The sequence below is a fragment of the Mesoplodon densirostris genome, chromosome 12 (genome assembly GCF_025265405.1).
Source record: "Mesoplodon densirostris isolate mMesDen1 chromosome 12, mMesDen1 primary haplotype, whole genome shotgun sequence".
Classification (NCBI taxonomy): domain Eukaryota; kingdom Metazoa; phylum Chordata; class Mammalia; order Artiodactyla; family Ziphiidae; genus Mesoplodon; species Mesoplodon densirostris.
In genome coordinates, this window is record NC_082672.1 from 18,466,934 (window position 1) to 18,491,703 (window position 24,770).

Below are 24,770 nucleotides of genomic sequence, written 5' to 3' on the forward strand. Positions count from 1 at the left end.
CACAGAGCTAATTTAATTAGTTGCTTGAAACACTTAACAATAAATATGTGTCCTCATTTACTTGCTCTAAGAAAGTATGTTACACTAACAAAATATGTATATAATTGTAATTTATATAATAATTCATCAGTGATGACACTGTGTAGAATCAGGGGAACAAATGTCATCCAAAGCTATGTTCCCACACTGCCTGGCATGGTCCCTGGGCTTCTTATCCAGTAATAAGGAGAGGGGTGTGGACCAGGAACTGGCCAGAGCAGCAGCTGTGAGGCCAGATCAGCTCTGGCTGGGCTGGAAAAGCAGGTGGAAGACTTGGGCTCTGGGCAGCTTCAGGTTAAGTGAGCCCTGCTTGAAACCGGTGCTGTGGTCTCTGGTATCTTAGGATAAGGAACATGAGTGGCAAAGAGTTAAAGAAGCAGTGTATCAAATTACAGAGATTAAAGAATTCCATTATAAATCCAATATAATGTAAAGACAAATGACAGTTCTTTGAGAAACAAAAGGAAGTCCTTAGTCAAGAACATCTGAATGGTGTCCATGAACTCTATAAAAGTGTGTGAAGGGCTTCCCTGGTGGTGCAGTGGTTGAGAGTCCGCCTGCCGATGCAGGGGACACGGGTTCGTGCCCTGGTCCGGGAGGATCCCACATGCCGAGGAGCGGCTTGGCCCCGTGAGCCATGGCCACTGAGCCTGCGTGTCTGGAGCCTGTGCTCCGCAACGGGAGAGGCCACAACAGTGAGAGGCCCACGTACCGCAAAAAAAAAAAAAAAAAAGTGTGTGAAACACTTAGGGTTTTTTTTTTGGTGGGTTGTGTTTTAGTAATCATGGAAGTAATACATGCTCAGAGCTAATATTCATTAATATAGGAAAAATCATAACAATGTCTATAATAATACCAATCAGAGATAAAAATTATTACATACTGTCATTTGACCTTCCAGTATTTTTCCTACATGGATAGACTATAAAAATTTTTACTGAAATTCTACATGCTTCAGAGTATGTTAGAGTATTTTAAGGACTTTTTTTTAACTTGGCAGTACAATTGAACATTTTGTCTTTATACATTTTAGAAACAGAAGAATAGTCCAGAGACATAGTTTTCATTTGTAAAAAAAAAAAAAAAACAACAACAACTAGTTTTTTTCTAATAAACTTCTTCCAGGTAACTGGCCAATTTTTGCAGGGTTTTTTAAAATCCACTGTTTTACATAATTAGCAGGTAACTCATTCTAGAGCAATGGAATACTTCCATAAATTTCTCTTGCTCTTCATTTCACCACTCATTGCAGAATGGCAATAGGTTACAGACGACTTTATGAGTAGTTTTTCACTTCAGTATAGGGCTGATGGTTCCTGCATAAAAATTACCTATAACCTTCTGGATCTACCTTTCAAGTAGCTATGCATATGATTTAATACGCTGGCCCAGGAATATTAGAGTCAGCTAAATATATGGATTGTATGTGTCAGCTCTTTCTCATAAATAATAATGTTATACTTTCTCTCTCAAAACAATTGGCTGCCACAATGACAACTGATTGTAGGAAAAACAAAGAGGGTTCCTTGTGATGGATCCTTAATAGGTTTTAAATAATAAAAATTACAACGTGATAAGCACAGAAGCATAGCGATTACATTTCCCTTGTTCAGAATGTAACCCAAATTCTCGCATTAATTCCATGCTGTGTTTAAATTTTGGTTCACTGAGGCTTACCGATTAGACCAGATATATCTTGTAGTATTTCTTTCAATATCTAACTAACTGTGGTGTTGGACTGAGTAACTATTCCCTCCAGAGCCCTGATGTGGCATCTGGAGAAACAGCTGCTCTGTTGCATACTGGAGAAATATTCACGTAATGAAATGTTTATGTTTAAAACTAGATATGGATATTTTACATACAGTTTTTATGTAATGAAAAGGGTATGTTATTTTAAGAAATCATTAAGTATTTTAATGTTTAGTCATATTTTCATTTTGCATAATAAGACTTTCTCAGAAGCTGATGCCACCCAGATCCCAACCCACCCCAGTCGCCTGAAGCAACTGTGTTTTCTAGCACCTGTGAAGACAATGACGGCTTCAGCTGTGCACCAAAGCAGCCAGGCAGGCAGGCACCACAGACCCCTGTCTAACACAAACAGGTGCTTCTAACACTGGGCCTCTGGCTGCAGCGCTGATCCAATCCGAAGCATAGCTCACAGCTTTTAGGGCTCTGCACCTTAGAAACTCAAGGATGCATTTTGGTAGAGTTTTTAAAATTAAAACCACACATTTGCAATACAAACTGCAGAGAGGAGAACCCAAAACAATGATTGTGCTCGCTTCCAGCTTTTAACTTACTCAAGGGGGATACCTAGAGCTCCTCTTGATTTTATTTTTTAAATTTTATTTATTATTTGATATTTATTTTTGGTTGTGTTGGGTCTTCGTTGCTGCGTGTGAGCTTTCTCTAGTTGCAGCGAGCGGGGGTTACTCTTTGTTGCGGTGCACGGGCTTCTCATTGCGGTGGCTTCTCTTGTTGTGGAGCACTGGCTCTAGGCACGCGGGCTTCAGTAGCTGTGGCTCGCAGGCTCAGTAGTTGTGGCTTGCAGGCTCCAGAGCACAGGCTCAGTATTTGTGGCACAAGGGCTTAGTTGCTCTGCGGCATGCGGGACCTTTCCGGACCAGGGCTCGAACCCGTGTCTCCTGCACTGGCAGGCAGATTCTTAACCACTTCGCCACCAGGGAAGTCCGAGCTCCTCTTGATTTTAGAGCCTCAGGACTGCTTGCTGCTGAGTCCTGCAGATGACAGTGAACCCGTCTCTTTCATAAATCCTGGACCAACTTCAGAAGAACAGCTGATTTGGATGGGGACTCTTTATGAGCATATTTCTATTAGGGTAAATATAAAGGTCACAGAGAATCTTAGACATAAAACTAGCTTTGGCAAAGCCAATACTCAGACAGGACTTCCTCACCATCTACTGAGCCTCTTAACTCACCCGTGGCCATACCGGTCCTTTCCATCTTAGATCGAAAGTCACCCCTCTCTCTGCCTAAGGTTGATGTCTCCCCCTCCACCTGTTCCTGGACCCCAACCATCTGCCGTTCTCATGAGCCCCCTCCCTGGATGACCTGCTCACTCCCTTTCCCATATCACATCTTCAACCCCTCTCTATGGACCCCTCAGCTTGAGCCAACTCTAACCTACCTTTAGAACTAAACAAAACCAAATCCAAACACCTCTCCACCCACCTCACTTTCCCTCAGCTACAGCCATTCCAGCTCTCTCCCCATCACAACCAAACTTTTTCTGAGTAGTGGAACATACTTGTTGTCCTTGTTTTCTCACCTCCTACACATCCCTCAAAGCTGTGTCACCCATTCTCACTGGAGTCTCTACTTTCCATGTCATGTGGCTTCATCTAATGGCTACTTTTCAGTCTCTCCTTAACTGGACCTTTCCACAGCACATGACACTGTCAAATGTTCTTTTTCTTGAAACTGTCTCTCCTTTTGTCTTTGGTGACTGTTTTCTCTTGGTTGTTTCCTCCTACCTCGTTCAAAGCCCCTGTTCTTCATCAATCACATAAATACTGATGCTGTGGCTATGTGCTGTCTCTCGTCCTTTCTTTTTCTCACTCTACACACTGTGTCTGGGCCATCTTATCTTTCCTGTGGCTTTAATTAGCATATGCCAATGACCCCCAGACATTTATCTCCAGAATAGATCACTCTCCAGAGGTGCAGATATATGTCCCCCATCCAACTGCACATCTCACCACAAAGACCTTGAAATCAACATGTCCAAACTGGAGCGCATCACCTCCCTGGCCCTGCTAATGGATTTCTTCTCTTGTGCACCCTTCATGAATGAATGGCACCACACATGGAGTTCCCGTCAGGTCATACGTGAGCCCTCCCTCTCCTTCACCCCACATCGCTTAAAAACCAGGAGCCAGTGAAGAGGAACCATATCACTTTGCCGGGTACCTTTTTGTCTAAACAGACCTACCTCTTCTCTCTTGCAATTCTTACCCTGAGGTAGCTTGTTTAGAAAAGAGAAGAAGAAAAAAGACCATTTTTTTCCTTGGTTAGAGACTGGCAAGAGGTAGATTAAAATAAAATGCCACAGTAGAGCTGTATCCCCAAGCTGTCATCTCTTTCCTGCCTGCTAATATGGCCACAGGACCATATTAAACAGCAATGTCAGTCTCCTGCTCCTCAATCTAGTTGAGAATTAAAAAAAAAAATCATAGATTAGCTGCAAAAAAGAATTCCAGGTACTTGAAAACTAGAAAAAATTGCCAGATAGATGACTGTCAAGGAAGTAGAACATGGCACTGGACATTTTTTATGAACGTCTAGATCTACACTGTCTAATATGTTACTGCTAGCCACCTAAGGCTACTTAAATGTAAGTTAATTTAATTTAATTTAATTTAATTTAAAGTTGCATTCCTGGGGCTTCCCTGGCGGCGCAGTGGTTAAGAATCCACCTGCCAACGCAGGGACATGGGTTCTAGCCCTGGTCCTGGAAGATCCCACATGCCGCGGAGCAACTTAAGCCCCTGCGCCACAACTACTGAGCCTGTGCTCTAGAGCCTGTGCACTACAACTACTGAGCCCACGTGCCTAGAGCCTGTGCTCCACAGCAAAAGAAACCATGGCAATGAGAGGTCCGTGCATTACAACGAAGAGTAGCCCCTGCTCACCGCAACTAGAGAAAGCCCGTGAGCAGCAACGAAGACCCAACGCAGCCAAAAATAAATAAATAAAAAATAAAATAAAATAAAATAAAGTTGCATTCCTCAGTAGCACGAGCCATAATCCGAACACTCAGCAGTCACGTATGGTTAGTGGCTACTGTATTGAACGGTGCAGAATAAAACATTGCCGTCATTGCAGAGAGTGCTACCTGACAGTGCTGATCCAGAAAAATATAACGACAGAAATAAGCGTGGTAAATAAAACAAAGAGAGGTAAGACTGAATGAGAGGAAAAGGCCAGTGGTGAATCTGCACTGTCAGCAGCTGCGCCTTTAGCCTGTGGTATAAAGGTGGTGCCGACAAACACAAGTAAGAGCAAGTCTCAGGGGAAGCCCAGGGAAGGGCTGCCTGTGAGTTCATGGAATGATGGTGCTCACAAGACTAGGCTTTTGTTTGGTTTTTTTTTCACACCATGCAGCATGCAGGATCTTAGTTCCCTGACCAGGAATTGAACCCGTGCCCCCTGCAGTGGAAGCGTGGAGTCTTAACCACTGGACCACCAGGGAAGTCAAGACTAGCCTTAATATTAGCATCCTCTGGTTTTTTCTCAGATCACATCCCTTCCCTCCTGAGCGGCAGTTGGCAGACGCTCAGAAGATCTGGCATGGATTTTGAGTATACATGTCAGTAATCTGCTGACAAGTACATATAAAGCAGCAGTTTGTGCATAATTAGCAATTTTATGCACTAGGCTCTTCCTATCATAACCACATTAAAGATGAAAGGAATAGCCACTAAATGACCCACACCTATATTTCTCTAGAAACACGCTCTCCATGATGGCAGGATTATGTCTCATTTTCCCTAGCACTTAGAACAGTGCCTGGCATGAGCAAGGAATCAATACACATTTGTCGCATGAAAATACATTGTGCGTGTGAATGCCATCCAGCTGTACACCTCGAGAAAGAAAAGCTTGAAAAGACCCAGCCTACAAAATAAAACATGTCCTCTTAGTATAATATTTAAGGATCTGAGACCTGCTTCCAAGCTATGACAGACATATCTTCCTCTTATTCACCTATCTGTCCTAGGTTCCTAGGCTCCAGAGCCATTGGCCAACATCCTTTCCTCCATAGGCACCACACACTTTCATCCCTTTAGTCCTCTGTTCATGCAGCTCCCCCATCTGGGAATCCCTCCCCACATCACTCCTCTTCCAACCCCCCAATAATCAAAATCCTACCCACCTGTTAGGACTGTTCATCTAAATCATACACATCTCTTTACTTCTCATCATGTCCTAGGAATTTACTTGGCACTAGTGCCATTTTGTTTTGATGGAGTTTGAATCCTCTGCACACCCACCTCCTCCTATACACAGTAAATCCTTTGCTCATTCCTCCTTGTGGTCCCCTCAGAGCCCACTGTGGTACCTGTGGGCATACTGCTCAATAATGTCTCCTCAAACAGCATCGTTTAGGAAATGGGCCTTGGTTCATCACACAATCTTAACAGTATAGTTGTCAAATATGAAAATGAATTCTGATGACAACTGTTAACTAACATTTATCGGGCACTTATTATATGAATAGAACTACACAAATAGTTCATATGCTCCTGACATAGGTGAGGTAACTTGCCCAAGGTCACATCGATTTAGGTGGCAGAAAGAAATTCAAACCCACATCTAACTCTTTTCTTTCCACTGATTTTTGTGTTTTCTTTTCTTTGCACTGTGTTTTATCATCTGTAATAAGTGTGGATAGGTTTGATTTTTTCACTTTGAAGATATTATTCTTGATGCTATCTATAAAATATGAATGATTATTACCCACAAATGACTTTCAACCTCTGCCATATGTTTTTCCTATGGACATTAACTCCAAAATGTTTGAAAAGATTTTAAACTACAGGATGTGGACTACAACCTATTAAGGTTTACCACTCTTATGTCTACTGTAACCTTTACCATCAAGGGGAAAATCATGCTTAATTTTTTTCTGTGACTAGATAATGCCTCAGAATTATTTTTGAATCACGCAAAAAATAAACTCATCCTTTACTGTGAAGAAATATTTATTCTCGTGCAGTTTTTGTTTGTTTATTTTTTGCTGCATCATGCAGCACACAGGATCTTAGTTCCCCGACCAGGGATCAAACCCATGCCCCCTGCAGTGGACGTGTGGAGTCTTAATCACTGGACCACCAGAGAAGTCCCTCTCATGCAGTTTTTTAATAACTGATGTGAGTTAAAAGCTCCCTCAGTATCTCCAAGGTGAGCAGAGAGGTGCATTACCCAGGGCAGGTTACCTTCCTAACTTAAGGTCACTCTTCTTTTGGGAGGTGGGAGTGAAAATGGGCATAGCATTTTAGCTGCTGAACATTATTTGCTGTTTATGAAGCCAGGTAAATTATACGTAAGTAGACCCTAAACATTCTACTAACACCACAACTAGGCAGCAGAGTATCAAAATGATTAAACCTTAAGCAACTATTAATTAGAGTCAAAAAATCCAAAGGCAATATTCAAAAACCTTATAAAGCAGAAGGGCAATAAACTTCTTCCGATGGGCAGTAAACTTAATTCACAGCACCTTCTTGTCCTTCCTTATTCTGTCAGTTGTATGTAACTCCATGAACTAGGCTTTGTAAATGTCTTCCAACTTCTCCTCATTGTATGACACAGATGCTTTGCCTTATTCCTAACATTGCACTTAACAGACCTATTATGTTGATAGATTGGACTGTTTAAATAGTATACTCAATGTTAGAATGCAGGCCTCATTGGTTTATTCTTTTCCAATTATTGGTTGAGATGACACTATGGTTTGTGTTATAGAAACACTAAACACTAGATTTATATATATATTTAGTTGCTACATGCTTTTTTAAAAACTCATTCATCAAAATCACATACAACCTAGCTATTTTCCTTACTACAAATAGCTATTTTGGTTTACATCAATGATGTCTCTGGAGATTTTAAATCTAAAAGAGATTTAATTTTTCATTCAAAAATCACTTTTTTTTACCAACACTTTCCTCCCTCCAAAATCTAGGAAATGTGCCAAGATTTTCAGAAAATATATTTACTTATTCTTTGAATGTACTTGGAAGGAGATTAAAGCATAGAAAAATAAAAGCAGATGAATAGGACTTGTGGGCCAAAAGAGATATATTTGGTTCATTTTGTTGTCACTTCCAAGAAAGAAAGAGAGAAAAAGAAGGAAGGAAAGAAGACAGGCTCAAAAACTTAAGGCAATGATTTTAATGTTTCCTAAAACTATGCCTTAATCAATTACATCTATCAAATTCTTGAATGGACTTCTTTGTCTTAATATGTATATAAATACTATTCTGTTTTGTATTTTGTTGGGGCATTGAAGTAATTTTCTAAAGGGAATATTTCTAATGCTAACACTGGGATTTTATCAAGATAGGAACTATTGGAAGTTATAGTTTGTTATGTATCTAACTGGATGACCATTGGTTCATTAAAAGTACAGAAGATATTAGGTTTTGTCACCCAAAGGTCCAATTAAAAAATATTTGGTCACTAAATTCCTTCAGTTTAGGCATCATGGAGAATATTCACAAACATTTCGAAATGTTTGGACCTTGGTACGAAGCTGCCTACTGGGTTTTCTGAGTAAAAAAAAGGATTGACATGTACACACTGCTATATTTAAAATGTATAACCAGCAAGGACCCACTGTATAGCACAGGGAACTCTGCTCAATATTCTGGAATAACCTAAATGGGAAAAGAATTTGAAAAAGAATAGATACATGTATATGTATAACTGAATCACTTTGTTGTATACCTGAAACAAACACAACATTATTAATCAACTATACTCCAACATAAAATAAAAAGTTTAAAAAAATTAAAGGTTATCAATCACTTAAGACAAAACATGAAAAATCAGTATGTGTAACAGAAAACGATTTGGGGGGATCAAAAATTCCAGACTGTTTATTTTTCCTCTCAGAATGTATAAGGCGATTTCAAATGGCAAATTATTACACCTTAGGGCATGCATGGAGGAGGAGAAAAGCAATTAAAAACCAGTGTAATAAAATTAGTTTCCATTTCAAGCACCTGATATATGCAGTGTGTTTTCAGGATATGGCTAATACTCACAAATAATCACTTTTATAAATCTAAGGACACCTAGAATGAAAGAGGTGAAATGAATTTCCTAAGGGACTTGAAAACTCTCTGAGTCTTAGTTTCCTCATCTGTAAAATGGAGCAGTAGCAGCAATTATTTTATTGGGTTATTATAAAAATTAATGGAATTTGTATATACCTTGCTCTGACCAGTGAAAGCACTTGGTGTTTTCTCACCAAGGCCACTCAGTAGGGAGTTTGGTATTCCTTTCTTCCTGGTCCCAAGGCCCCACCCTCTTTCTGCCACACCACTCATAATACTCTGAGCACAAGGAATGGAAGCCTAATAGCTCCTGAAGACACGTAGAAACTTCAAATATGTTAACAGGCCCTAATTTTTAAAGGTCAAATAGTAAATTATGAGCTGCCACTTGGAATTCTAACTACAGTATAGAGTATTCCTTATGCTGAAGCATTAGTGAGAACAAACTCCTGCTTCCAACAGTGGGCAGGTACATTGGTGCTATGATGGTTAACTCTATAATGGGGTATCATTATTAAAGAACTCAAATAAAAATTATCATTCCATGGGGGAAGGTGCTAAATTCTATAAAATAATATTTAAATTATTGTTTATAGATTCTCCATGAGCCAGAGATCCCCAGGAAATACAGAACACAGTAAGCCAAAGTTACCAATATGTATTATGTGACTATGGGGTAAATCATGTCAGAGAGCCACTGGAGAATACTACTGGCACAGACTCAACTACAAAAAAGTCAAAAGAAATTCTTATTGAGTCTAAGGTAGCTACAGACAAGATTACTCATATATAATTATCAACAAAGTAGAGGAACATAAAGTAAAATGAGATAGGTGTCGAATTTTCCTCCTAACTTAACACACAAGTATATTTTGTGGATTTGAATGCACACTTTGTCACCTTTCAACAACACCAGGGCTGAGATCAATGGAGGGGCAGCTACAGCTGATGTTGACCAGCGGCTAGCGATGCAGTTGCCCCTAGGTGCCTGTATGCAAACGCGGATGCCATTCCTGGTGGCGCAACTGCAGAGCCACAAGCCCACATTTCAGCTTACAAACCACTTAATGACCATTTGAAAAAAGAATGAGACGCTGTCTGGAAACCTTCTGCAGTCAAGTAAGATCAAGATAGTACCAGCATCTAAACTCGTAGAAGGGTTTGGATGAAATCCAGAGATGACAGAGACGCTCTCAGACAGGCTGCATTAGCCATCCATCTTCCTGCCGACCATGACACTGTGAGGATGGACCCGAGTCTAAAAGTGACTCAGAAGAGTCTGCCTAGAAAAATGCTGAAGGATTACCTCATACTTGCTTAACTTTACTTTTATAGTTACGTATGTCTGAGTGATAAGTCATAAACATCTATGTATAAGTTAAGTCTAAGACAGCTCTGTCAATAAGTTGAAAATAAAAATCTTAATGGAAAAGCAGGATCGAGTACCAGCTGAACATTTCTTCTTTCTCAGTGGCACTTACTAGTGGTCTTACCCTTTATGGCACCTAAGACTTGCAATATATTTCACACTTTCTTCACCTTGTCTCCTGACCCCTCAAGCACTCCCTCTTTTAAGATAAACCCTACTCTCATCCTCCTGCCCTCTCCTACTTCTTAATTTATGGCCCTTATGTTTGGTCTTATAATAATTTGGCCCCATAAACTGTAAATAAAGGTTAAGGGGAGAGACTTAAAGTTACACGGCTGAGATTCAAACTCCGGTTTTCCTGCTTGCTGGCTGTGTGGCCTCGGGGAAATTATTAAAAACCCATCTTTACTTCAGTTTCCTGAGCTGTAGAGGGCAAATAATGATAACACCTACCTCATGGGGTTGTCAGGAAGATTAAAAGAGAACATACATGCAAAGTGCTTTGAACTGTCCTGGGTACCATATTAAATATCCTTTAAAATGTTGACAACTATACATTTTTGTTTGTTTGTTTTCTGTTTTTTTGCGGTACGCGGGCCTCTCACTGCTGTGGCCTCTCCCGTTGCGGAGCACAGGCTCCAGACGCGCAGGCCCAGCGACCATGGCTCATGGGCCCAGCCGCTCCGAGGCATGTGGGATCTTCCCGGACCGGGGCACGAACCCGTGTCCCCTGCATCGGCAGGCGGACTCTCAACCACTGCACCACCAGGGAAGCCCCTGACAGCTGTATGTTTTAATGTTGTTGTCTGTAATCAAGTCAAGGCAGTAAGCTTTTTTCTAACAGATCTGGAATACAATTTTAGTTCATGAGTCACAAATTGTTCTTCTGTGTCCTGCATCTCTACTTCCTACCTGCCAATATTGCCCACCGGATCTGTGGTAAGGACTCATGTTCCTTCAACACAAGACCTTCTATCAGCTACAGGTTAGTTTGTTCAATTTCCACAAGACCTCTTTGAGAGGGTTTTATTAACCTCACGTTTCAGGTGGCAAAACAGACCTGAAAGAGTTCAATAACCTGCCTACAGTCACTGAGCCCACGTGGGGAACTGGGATTTGCATCTAGGTCTTTGTGACTCCAAAGCTTTAATGCTCTTCCTTTCCTTCCACGTGATCCACACGTATCAGCACAACAGAAGAAAGACAAGACATGTGACCATTGTAGAGTCACAAGTTTCCTTCTAGATCAAGTGACTGTAATTCTCAGTGCTCTCTGGGATTCAAATCCAGTCAGAACAACCCTGGAATGACTGTTTTTTCTAAATTTTTATTTTAGATTGGAGCATAGTTGATTAACAATGTTGCATTAGTTTCAGGTGTACAACAAAGTGATTTAGTTATGCATATACAGGTATCTATTCTTTTTCAAATTATCTTCCCATTTAGGTTATTACAGAATACTGAGTAGAGTTTCCTGTGTTATACAGTAGGTCCTTATTGGTGATCTATTTTAAATATAGCAGTGTGTACATGTCAATCCCAGACTCCCAATCTATCCCTCCCCCCACCTGTTTATATCACTCGTGGAAGGACTATTCTTAAATACCCCACTCTTTTTTTTGCCTTTCTAATGGTAGAAGGTAAACATAATCTTTAGGGAAGAAATAATTATTTCCAAGGACAAAACCATAGGTCATATATTTATATTAAATATATCTAAAAGGCGGTGTGTCCAAAATGCAACAAAGAGGGAAGTTACTATTTGTAGGACAGGTTATCAAAATATCTTTGTATGTTGTCTAGTAGCACACCATACACTAGCTTGCATATGATAAGTATATTCATCATAGTTTGATTAGCTTTAATCGCAAGAATAGATTGATATTTTGTAAGCTTTAATTGCAGGAATAGGTGATATCCCTCTCACAATTCAGATTAGGAAAATACAGCCAAAAGAAAATCACAATTCAAATAGTGTGTCATTTTAGTACTTCCAGATGCCTTCACAAATTATAATATTTAATACATTTCAGCAAAAAAAACCCTAAATGAGCATGTAAATTTTTATGTTATAAAATATTTGCGTTTATAGTTTTATATAAAAGGAAACAGGAAAGCTAGAGGACTTGAATAACAACAAAACTACACCCCAAGGTGGACTTCTGATAAAAAGAAATTTGGTTTCCCACTTCTTGGAGTGAAAGGCATGCTCTCCTTCAAACACAAAGGGCATGGAGTTCCTGCAAATTCCCTGAGACCGGGAAATGCCCTGGTAGAACCAACGGATACAACTTCAGTGTTCAGTTTCCTTAGGCACGTGAGAAAGTTCACTTGGTTCTTCATTCATTCAACAATATTATTGAACACCTACAATGTGCCAGAAAATACACCAGAACTACGGAAGTACTAAGCCAGGAACAACTCTATTGGGGGCGAAAGAGACATGCTCACAGCCTCAGGGAGGTCATAGTAAAAAACCAGACCATGTTGCTCTGTGACTTTCTTCTAAAGGGCATGATGGTATTCACAGATACCATCTGTTTCCTAGACCTTTCACAGGGTGTGTTTAGGTAACACTGTTCACTGGACACTTTTACAGACGTGAGAGCAGCAAAGAGGTAAAAAGAAGTGGTTAGACAGCTACTCACCAAGAAAACCAAGACTGGATTGGATTCAGGGCTTCTGATTTATCAGTCAGGATTTAGAAAGAAATTAAATGTATATTCTTCACTCAAAATGGCTATTTTTGCAAATGCTATTTTGTAGATTGATTAATTTCCAAAATGAAGTTGAAGTTAAATTGATGGAGCTCAGTGGATATAAAAGAATGCACACGGAATATATACAGTTCATGACTGGTGCTCATTTTTCAACCAAGAGACAGATGAGATTCCACAGACATCCTGTTAATGGTACATGGACATAATAAAGTAGAGAAGGTGGGCCAAAAAAGTGTCCATAATTACATGAAGGCACTCTGTCCTCGGAGTAATTCTAGGGTAGGGGAGGGAGGGAAGGAAGTTTTTCACTTAAAATTGTTCAAGATTCCTCTTTTAAATTAAAAAGTCCTCAGTGGGACAGCGTATGACCTGGAATGAGATTAAAAGGTATTCATTTTCCAGATTCAGTTGACAGACTTTAAAGGCTGCCTTAGGTCAAGTGATTTTATTTATGATATAAACCATCCTACTCTTTATCAAACGCTCCTTACTCAGGATTTCTACTGCATGCTCGCATTTTCCCTTTTTTAAAAATACATTTTAGTGCTGTTCACCAATATTACTGACTTTTCTATTATTGACTTTTTTGTTGACAGATCAACGAAGTCTTGAAGCATATGATTTTAGAGCTGACAGATTAGGTTTTCATACCATAATGCTGGCCCCTGCAGAACTCTGGGGCTGGTTGGAGTTTTAGTTTATGAACAAAAGTATTCTAAGGCTATGTCTTGAAAACCATGAATCTAAGTTGAAATTTAGGACAGTATAGAAAGACGGTTATTTTTTTTGAAGATGCCACACATCTTAGGTATACTTTCTAGGATCTGACATCAGACAAAAAGCTGGGATTAGAGGACCTGGGAATAACCTCAACTGTCTATCACCAGCCTAATGTCACGGCGGGTGTGCCACACACTCTAGGCTCCAGTGTCTTAACTACACAATTTCTGAATCCATCTAGGACATCCTCAGGTCCCTTTTCATTTCTAAAAATCAAAAATGTAGCTATTTCTTCCTAATATTTACTCCACATCTTCCTTGCTTTAAATTTACTTTCCTTTCATTTTGTATTCAGCGTGAATAAAAACAGCTATTCATCATCATCAAAACATATCACATGATGCCATTTATACAGAACCCAAAACACTATTACAAAACTTCTTTGAATTAATGTTCGGGGCTGCTTATCATGTGCTAATTATCGTGTTAAGCATTTACAGGAATTATTCCATTTGCTCAAGGTCCTGAAGGAAGAAAGTAGTAAGGCTGGGATTCAAATCTTTAGGTCTCATGACCCCTGAGATGTTGCTTATCTATAGTTGAATCACAACAACCTTTGGGTGGAGATTCAGGGACTCTGGCAGCCACAGCAGGATCCCATATGGAGAAACTCCACATACGACCCCGCCTACCACCTAATATACACCACCACGCCACCTCCCACTGCAGGGGGCCACAATTACTGGCACAGAATCGCATGCTATCACCCTCAGAAGTATTTTTTTAGTCAGAAGCGGGGTGGGGGAAGGGAGAAAGCCACAACATACATGTATATAACCATCACACAAAAGCATCCAAGCAAACATCATTAAGGATTTATTTGAATTTTGCAGGCAGTGTGTGGACCCCGGCTTTCTCCTTTCTTCTGGGTTCGCACTCTGATTTCCCATGCTAACCATAATGCTCCAGTACCATAAACATTTATATATTGTCCGTTTAAATAACGCACATACTCTGTCCCATTCACTGAAATGTAAACGATCACAAAAGAGTCAAGGCGGAAACCGCGGTGAAAGCTGTAACGTTTATTGAACAGAGGACATATGTTTGCAAATTACAGCGCTGCACGAGCACACAGTCCAGGTTTCATAATGCTGTTCCAATTCAGCTCTCCAAAGGGCCTTCTACACACAGTCCCTTTTTAAAACAGTAACTGAAAGGAAAAAGGTGTCAATTGCAGTTACATGCACAAAACCACATGGCAACTTTCATTTAGAATGAATCTCTGCTCTACTACTTAGATGGACACAAGGTGATTCTTCAGGTCCATGCACATGTTTTTGTACGGTCAGAACTTTTCAAAGAATAATGCTTTCGTAACCCATAGAATATCTCAGAATAGTGTCGAGTTTAGGAAGCAGGGCAACAGCTTCAGTGAACAACAGAATTTCTAACATTTGTCCCAATCAATATCCTACTTTGCCCTCAAGAAATTCAACACAGCACTTCATTTTTGGAATAACAAGGGAAAATTCATCTGACAAAGGACATGATATGGAATACATATGGAATACACCTATAAAAGGTATTTCTCATCTCAAACAATGTTTAATAGTCGACTTCTTTCCTTTTGTTCCAGTGGAAGAAAGTCTGGTCAAATTGTCAAAAAAAAAATACCACCAGGTTCTTGAGGTAGACTTTAACCTCCAATTTTCCTCTAACAGTTATCTTTTAACAACAAAATTTTTTTTAAAAACTTAATTTCCAGGAATTTAAACAATTTAAAACAAAATAACTATTTTTATAAGTAAAAAAAGTTATGTTGTTCAATTTTCTGAACTACCATTCTCTTTTTTTTTTTTGCCTTTTATGGAAATATCTAAAATAGTGATCATGGAGTAGAAAGTTATTAGATTTTTATCTCCTTAGAGATTAATAATAGAAAACTGAAGAGGATTTTCTAATCAAAGAATCTGATAGTATAAAACATCTAATGTAGGAATACTTAATTGATGACGACTGAGACTGCTAATAAGAATAAAATTAGAAAATTCTAGAAGAGAAAGCCTAGCTGATTCACTTTGCTCTGCACAACTTATATGGTTTAATTTAATACAGCATCTATGATGATTTTATTCTAAGCATAAGATGCCAGCTGGTCTCCTAAGAATTCTGTTGCTCTGTCGTTGGTCTGAATGGTGAACTGGCCATTTTAGAGCTGTAGCTCTTGCTCATTTCTTGCATATGTCTCTGGATATAATTTTCTACTCTTTATTCCTTATTCACTTTGAAATGCAGAAATCCTCCACCTGTCTGAACATATTTTGACACGTAATTAAATATTACACGTAAAAATTAACTATTTTGTTGAAGAATTTAATTTTCTTCAACCTTCCTTTTTGTTATTGTTCAATGCCCATGCAAAGGACCTGTTTACAACATCCAGATTCTTCATAGAGGACAATCCAGACAGGCTTATCTCAGTTTGCTGGCAGGTGCATCCCAGTCACTTGCGCATCTGGTTTCTCTTTGCACAGAAAAGAGTTTGCCATCCACCATCATCTGCTTCATGTCTTGGCTGGATTTATCCCAGAAAAGGCTATGGGGGAATGCCCATTTGCACTCTTAATTTGTAAATCACAGTCATAAAATCAGAGGAAATGCATATCTGCCCCTCTCTAATTTGCACACTAAATTTATAAATCTAAAACTGTTTTAAAAAGGGGCAACTTAAAGAATACCTTTATATATGTCTATGTAACAATTTCCCCAGACTTGAAAAATGTTGGCCTTAGCTATTCACTCATTGTTTTTAAAAATCACATTCTTTTCATTCGATCAAAAAACATTTACTCAGCTCGTACTATGGGCAGGCACTGTAGCTCTCCTTTATCCTTCCTAAAAGAAAGCAAAGGGCCTTATTCAGTGGGTTCAAGGCATCAATAAGGACAATTTATGCTTGAGTCAATTTATTCTTGAGTGTTCTGGTCAGTTTTAAGGTAATCTCTTTCATATAAGAGGGAAAAAAAGAAGGGAAGGGAGCGAGGCACTGCACACCTACTATGCGTCAACACCGAGCCAAGAACTGTGTGGGTGTATGTTGCAGAATTATTAAGCCTCTTAAGAACTAAGGGAGGGTATGTATTCTTCCCATTTTATGGACAAGGATAAAAAGCTTTGAAGAGTTTAATAATTGTTCAAGATCATTTCTCATGCTACATTCTTAGCTTATGTTCTTAACAGATTCATGACAGGAAAAAGCTATCAACGTGATTCTAGAATTTGAACTCAGATCTGAGGAACTCCAAAATAAAAATTCAATACTTATGGTTTCTGTTATTAATTTCACAACACCAAGATGCTGTAAATTTCTCTGGATTGAAAAACTGCTTGAGAACAGCTATTCTATGTTGCTGTAAATTCCTTTGTGAGGAAAGAGCCCTTAAAATCATGCATTCCCTATGCCAAGAATATGTGCGTAAGATCTTTCTTTCCTCACCTTAAAAATTTTGTTTTAAGATGAAATGAAGAAAGCATTGCTATAATCCTCCCATTTCCTCAATATTATGAAGTAAAAGTCTGTAATTAATGTCTCTTGATGTTCTAGGAAATACAAATCAAGATAATCCTCTAGTTTTGATAATATATTTATTTGTCCCTCCGCTATTTCCTTTACCTTAAAAAATTAAGGATATCATGAATGTTAGATAACAGAAAAAAATACTATGAAAAAATTACTCTTCTTAAGCATAATTATCTCCAGATATAATTCATGGTAAGATTACTTCCTTTCTCTTATGTCTTATATTCTAACTCTTAACTCATCTTCATTTAATGCAAAAGAATTAATGGGCTTCCTTTAATGTTTCTCCACTTATTTTAAAGCTTTCTTCCTCTAGCTTTAGGTAAGAAGTCTTTAAGATCCATGGGCTATTTCACCGTTCTAGATTGTGATAGAGGATTGTTATTTTCAAATTCCAATAGCAAACACAAAGAGAAGATTTAAATTTGGCAAAATAATTGAAGCTAGACATTATATAAATAGAAAATAAAACTTTCAATGACCGAGCCCCCTTTTTGGTTGCAGTAGATTGCATCATAATATCCACAGTGAAAATACTAGATTTTTCAGAAATAGGGTCCTCTCTAGCAACAATTCAACAAATGCATGTAAATGTACATCTGTGAAATAAATCTGCCACAGATCCTGCACCTGGAAATGAGGTCTCGAACAGGAAGCCATTTATTATCACAATAAATTATACCTATAATCTATAGAGACCCCCACTCCTTAAAAAAAAAAAAAACCAAAAAAAAAAAAACCTAACTTGGAAATTTTAAAGACTCACTTGGGAAAAAAAAATGATGAAAGGTTGATTGGCGTATAATTCTTACAAAACTGCAAGTAGTTTTTTTTAAAACATGTAGTTTAAAAGACAACGTATACATGCTTTTAGAGCTTAATTTCCTTGCATTTGTACTTAAGAATGAGACTGACTTTACCCAGTATCTAAATTAATCTCTAGAAGCAGCTAACTATGTCAACCTTAGATTTTTAAAGCAGTATTGTAATTCAAATAGCCCTTGGAGACCTTAACTGCCTACCATTCCCATATGCACTAGGAAGAAATGAATGTACATCTATCTCTTTTTCTCCGAGGGTTCCTACTCTTGAGCATTACAATGTGATGTAAGCTTCAATCTCTTTTGTACTTCTAAGTAGTGCAGGGCAGATTCTGGAATACAGTACTGCCTAGCTGCTCTCAGAATCTGTCTGACCGTGGAGCTTGCTGCATGTCTAGATCTCTTTTGATGATCTCCTTTTAACTAAGTTTTGGGTCTGGTCAACATGACTGCATTTTCTAAGCAGAAAAGAAAACTGCCAACATCCAAAGGCAAAAACAATAGGAATTAGAAGAACTCCAGATTCATCTTAATTTCTTCCTCCCACCTCCTTCTACTCTCCTTTTTGGCTGTGGTTATACAGGGCTCTTAATGTCCACTGCCACGGCCCACCTCTCTGCACCCCCCACCACCAAAGGCCTGAAATCAGAATCTGGGGAGGGAATCTGGGCCATGGCAGTGTCCAGGGCTGAGGAAAGCTGGCCATCCAGTCACACAGCTGACCCTTGTTCCATGTACATCAGAGTAAGACACTCTTACTGGTCCTAACCCTCAGCTTCAGCCAGATGAAACTTAAAAAGAGAAGTTAGAAAAAGTTTCTTCCTTTGCAGATGTTCCTGAATTTGTCACCTTTATCATTGAACCTACATATGAAATAACTATATAAAGCACCTTAAAATAAGAATTCCTTCACCAAACTATTCTATAGAGAATTATATAAAATACTTCACCTATGAAAACAGTCCTATATAAAGTGAAAAAATATGTTAAAATACAAAATTAAAATGACTATTCTCGGGCTTCCCTGGTGGCGCAGTGGTTGGGGGTCCGCCTGCCGATGCAGGGGATGCGGGTTCGTGCCCCGGTCTGGGAGGATCCCGCGTGCCGCGGAGCGGCTGGGCCCGTGAGCCATGGCCGCTGAGCCTGCGCGTCCGGAGCCTGTGCTCTGCAACGGGAGAGGCCACAGCAGTGAGAGGCCCGCATACCGCAAAAAAAAAAAAAAAAAAAAAAAAAAAAAAGGACTATTCTCAAGTTAAAGGCTAATTTGGAAATGATGTAGTTTCTAGCTATTGCCAGAAATCTTTTTGTCTTGTATTACCACTTAAAATTAGTCAGTACCCAAATGCCTTAGCCAACCTCACTTATTTGCAGCAAGAATCCATAGTACCGAGGGCAGAATCCCAAAATATGTAGAAGACTGTATCTCACAATGGTATGTCTTTAAAGAATGAACTCAGTACTTCTTTATGTGTGATATTTCACTGCCTTTTGTCTAGCTATTATAAGTTCGTTACCCAGTGTACTAAGTTGATTATTCCAGAATTTTTCCAAGCAAAAAGTTAGGCTGATGAGTATTTCCAGGGTCATCATCCATTTCCCTTTTTGAAAGAAGGCTCTAAATATGCCCTTTTCCAGTCTTCAGGCACCTCATCAGTCCTCCACGAGTTCTCAAAAATGATATCTAGCGGTTCTGTGATGACTTCGGCCAATTCATTAAGAACTCTAGGATGCCAGCCATTGGGACCTGTGGATTTGAACATATCGGGGTTATTTAAGTTCTCCTTTACCCATTCTTCCCCTAGTCCATCATGGATTCCTGCTCCAATTTTCAAATCATACTTGTCCCTTTCTGGTTACCATATGGACTTCTGAAAACTAGCTTTCAGTCTCTGCTTTTTATCTATCAATTTTCTCTTTGAAGCTAATAAGAGGAAAATGTATTTTATTCTTCTCAAGCCTATGTTTTGTTTAAAAAAAAAGGTCTACTTCTCTTTCTTTTCATGTTTCTTATAAGAAAAGGAAAGTTAAAAAAGATAAATAAATAAAAGTATATCTTGTAATAGTTTGCCTTCCTAAATCACATCACTGAATTCTACATTCTGGCAGCCTTAGTCATAGGTAACAATCAACATACTGCAAAACATTTCAGAGGCTACCTAGCTCGTGCTCAGAGGGTACATATCTATCCAGCTTGTCTGTGCAAGTGCTAATTCAAAATGTGCTTTCCAAAATAAAAAAAGATTCACAATCATCTTTAATCATGATTTGTATGCACATAACTTTAACACATAGGCATTTAAAAAGCATAGTTGTGCATGAAGTGGAAAGAGATGAAGAAGGATTTCTTACAAAGCAGTAACCTAGTTGAATTCATCTGCTATTGTGTGGTCATCTGCACCAGTGTTCTGGGATTGATATTACACTAATTATCTCCAAGCTCTGATCCGTGTTGACAGTTTTAACCCCTTCGTGGTCACCATGATTCCTCCAAAATTGAAAGACAGCAACAGATTACAGTTTCCTGCCCATCTGTCATAGTTATGCCCTGGGCCTAGAATCCCTTGACAGATCGAGAATGGACAAAGTAGAAGAAGGAAGAAAAAAAGAGTGCAAAGGAAGACGGAGGATACCTGGGTCTCTCCTATGATTTTTGATATGACAGGCAGGCTGTGCTGCTTGGATTCAACGATTTTCTTGTTGTTGTGTTTTAACGGGAAAAGCTTTTGGAAAAGGTTGAATCAATTTTGCTCTCTTTTGTTTTTGTTTTGTTTTGTTTTTCTAGTCTATATCTCTGCAGTGGTACCCCCAGTTTTATCTCTTGCAAAAAAGAATCATACTTCAGGCGTTATTAAGACTTTTAAGAAACAATTCTGCATATTTCTCTAGGGCATAGTAATTTGTTTTAGCATGTGCCATCTTCACCCTTGCTCAAACTTGCCGATGGCAATATGTTAACTAATAGGTCACCATTAATTACTTTGGGTAATATCATTCAGCAGTTGCATCTAAATGGATAGGAAGTATTACTAGCCATGCTCAGGAAGTTTCTTTCTCCAGAAAATCAAGCTGTTTTCAGGCCTTTTTCGCCCCTGTAAGACCAAGTAATAATATCTTACTACTCACTAATATATTCACATAGTTACTCAGATAAACCCATACCCAAGCCAATCAATGCCTCTATGAAAACCAAACTCCTGTTATAAACTATGTAAAAGTAATGTTCAATCTATCTTGACAAACTAAGCTTTTTTTTTTTTTTTGAGGGGGAAGTGATCAAAGTTACCTTAACATGAAGAAGGCAAAACTGTTTCATTTTTAATGCTCTAGTGAATGAATGAATGAAAAAGCATTGCAACAAAAATTGTATTTGCTATAGAGTGTAAGATAACTTGCTATTTCTATCTGAAAAAACAGAAAGAGCCTCAGGTTACAGCATTAGGGTTACTAAGACCTCAGGAAGACTACAGCTGAATTCTGAAGGGGTCACAAAGGAAGGAGGAAGCATCTTGAGGACATTCTTATTAAAATGATTCTCAGATGTCTGCACTGCACCTGACAGGCTCTGCCTGAAGTCAGCAAGATGAACTTGTCTGCTGTTAAAGGTCATTTTATTCCAGGAACCTGTGGAACAGGTTTGTACAGACTATCATCTAGTAAATGGGCAGACACCCTCCACCTTAAACTTATCTAAAGATGTGGACCACGAAGTCATTCACAAATATAGCATTAACCTAACAGCCTCAGAAACCTCTTGTGTCTTTGGTTCAACAAAAATAAATCGCATTCATTAAACAAGCCCAGCCGTGCAATTTGCTACTTTTCCTTCTTTGGTGGAGGGGGTGGGAGGCAAACAGGATTTCCACAGTTGGGTCATGGAGAGTTTCAAGATGTGATAGCAGTTGCAGAGAACAGTCATTAGCTGAGCACATGTTGCTTCATGATCATAGGAAACGTGAGTCATTTCCATGCTAAGAAGGCTCCTTGGAGCTCTGGCGCCTGGCATGCATTGTGACATCCCAGATCCTTTTCCTTACAGACCGCAGCCCTCAAGCCGAATAGAAATGAACAGATGTTTACAACTCTGACCAGCTTTAAGGAGATAACTGCTAGAAATACATCTTATGGGCAAACAAGTGATGCCGGTCCAGCCTCATTTCACAGAGCTGCTCCTACCACCCCACATTTTTTCCTTTCATTTTCCCCCCTAAATAATCTGGCATACTCCTACAATGAAAAAAGCCCTTTCTTGGTGTTATTTTTCCACCAAGAAAAATAACAATCTGGTTATATGTGTTTACAGCCGTCTTTGGATATGACTAGGCTGACCTAACAAATCATGAAAGGAATTGCCTCAAATCTGGTCCTTTCTCAAAATTCATAAAAGTCAACCTCTGGACCAATAAATAGCAAGTTATATTTTTGGTTCTACTAATGCTCCTGAAGTTTTCCTGTTTTTAAAGTTTGTGAAAATTGAATGCCAGTGGTTTGTAATATGCCAAATTATCATCTATGTCTACGGAAACATTACTAAAAGGTTTATACTCTGGTTTGGCCTAATTCTTCCCCAATCTGCCTTTGAGCCCACTCTCCAATAGTCCTACATCAGGGCCATACAAACCTAATTCTTGGGCTGAACTGTGACTTTCTCAGTTTTATTTGTTCTAAGCTCTTATGGGGGATGGGAGGGGTACAGGGACAGTCTTTCATTTCACAGGTATTTGGCAATTCTAATCTACGTTTAGAGTTCCAATTAGAGAAACAGAGGGGGTGGGCAGGGGTGCAGAAAAAGTTATTTAAGGAATAAAGAAACTATTATCCTGTGGTTAAAAATTAAGTGTTAACGAGATTACATTTTTTTCTCAGTTGATTATTCTGATTTTTAACTGGCTTCCAGTCTGTTGCTCTTTTCAGCTTGTGATTTTCCCCCTAATTAAAAGGCAATCGGAGTTATATGCAGGCTAAACCATTTAGAAGTTATTTCTCTATTGTGATATTAGTTTAAAGGATGTAGCTCCATTGCAGATGTAGAACCAATAAATTCTCCACATGTGGTGGCTGAGATAAAAAAAATAAAACTGGTGACTGTACAATAATAGGCCGTGCAATTTCCTTACGGGGGGGGGGGGCGGGGAGGGAGGGGGACGACTGTCTCATAGGAAAGAATTAATAAAGAACAATGGTGCAGATGTTGCCTTCTCTCCTCCTGGATGGCACAAGGCACACAAATCTGAACCTTTGGGTGGTTGGAGATAAGACAAGATTTTTTTTGCCGCATAACTTTCTCAACATTCAGCCATGTCACACTACTTACTGTTATGGAACCAAGGAAGGTTGGTAATTTGATAAGAGAGGAGGTGGGTGGGTGTAAATACAGCCTCATTTTAGCTGTAAATTTATCCAAAGGCGGAAACCACATTTTACACTTCTTTCTGCCTCAGGAATATTATATAGAGCATGTCACACACTTCTACTGCTGATTGATTCAACTGTCCACAGTATAATTTTTACATACAATTTCTCAGTAAACTAAGTTGCTATTGAGAAATGTTAGTCTAGCAAGTCAGATAGGAGTATAGTTTCCTTTGCCTACACAACAGAGAATAAAATAGCAATATGTTCACTAAACCCACCTGCATCTTCACAGTCATCTTTCAGTTCCTCGAAAGGCCTCTCGGGGGGGCACCTCTCAGCTGCTGGGAAGGCTGAAGCTGCCTCCCAGCCCTCAGGAGGCTGGAGGATGCAATGTTATGTTACACAATGAGCTGGCATATATGTTCTTTTTTCTACAGGAGTCTTACAGGGTAGGTTTCCAGGGATTCTATAGAAAAATGTTTGGCCTGCTCCAGAATGATCCACGTATATTTTCTTTTTCTGAATTTAAACACAAATACCCAGACGCATTATAAACCATTCTGTACAACCATCCTGCCTCCATCTATGGTGTGTACTTGGTAAGTACTGATTTACTATCTAATTCCTGGAACAAATTAAACAGGTTATAATAAACTGAGCGGCTTCTCGCCACCTTCTCTGGACCCACAAGAGTTCTAAGCTTCACTCAGGACTGAATCTGCAGGTTTTAAGCAAATGGAAAGTATACTGGAGAAGATGGAAAATTTCCTACCCCTTATTGTTCAGAAAACTCTCAGGAACAAATTCAGAGGTTAAAAGACAAAAGCGTCTTTATTTATGCTCTCCTCAGGGCATTCACCGATTTTATAATTTTTCCAACTGAATAGCTATGTAAATTCCTCATTTCTTAAAAGCACTTTGTTATAGTCATCGTTGACATATTCTGAATATGCTAAATTCCCCCCACATGGAGGACAGCCCACAGGGCTGTGGTCAGCAAGTGGCAGCAAACTCCAGGAGACCACGCTTCAGAGGCCCGGGACCTCCTCACTGCCCAGAGTTGGGTCATGTCTTATCTCTACCAGAAAGAAATGATCAGGAGTTTAACTGCTGGGAATTCTGAATTCTTCTTTCAACAATTTTATAATAATTAACAGCTGGTCACAACATGAAACTGGGGCCAGGTCACCACACTTTCAAGAAGTTTAATAATATTGTTAAGGAGGCAAAATAGTAGCTGGAGGGGACAGTGCTTTGAAGAGCAAAGAGGGATTCTGAGCATGTTTACAGATGGAGTGGAAGGATTCCATGGAGAGAGACCAAATGCAAGAAAATAAAGGCGTAATTATGGACC

The 24,770-nt window shown here is 39.2% G+C and overlaps 1 protein-coding gene across 1 annotated transcript in view; it reads right to left on the reverse strand.

The window, feature by feature from the left end:
- Positions 1-19,745: 19,745 nt before the first annotated feature.
- Positions 19,746-24,770, reverse strand: part of SAMD5 (sterile alpha motif domain containing 5) — a 52,808-nt gene continuing 47,783 nt past the window's right edge. Inside the window, exon 2 of the mRNA XM_060114288.1 lies at positions 19,746-19,808. Coding sequence (XP_059970271.1) covers positions 19,746-19,808 — 63 coding nt within the window. The remainder of the gene's footprint in view (positions 19,809-24,770) is intronic.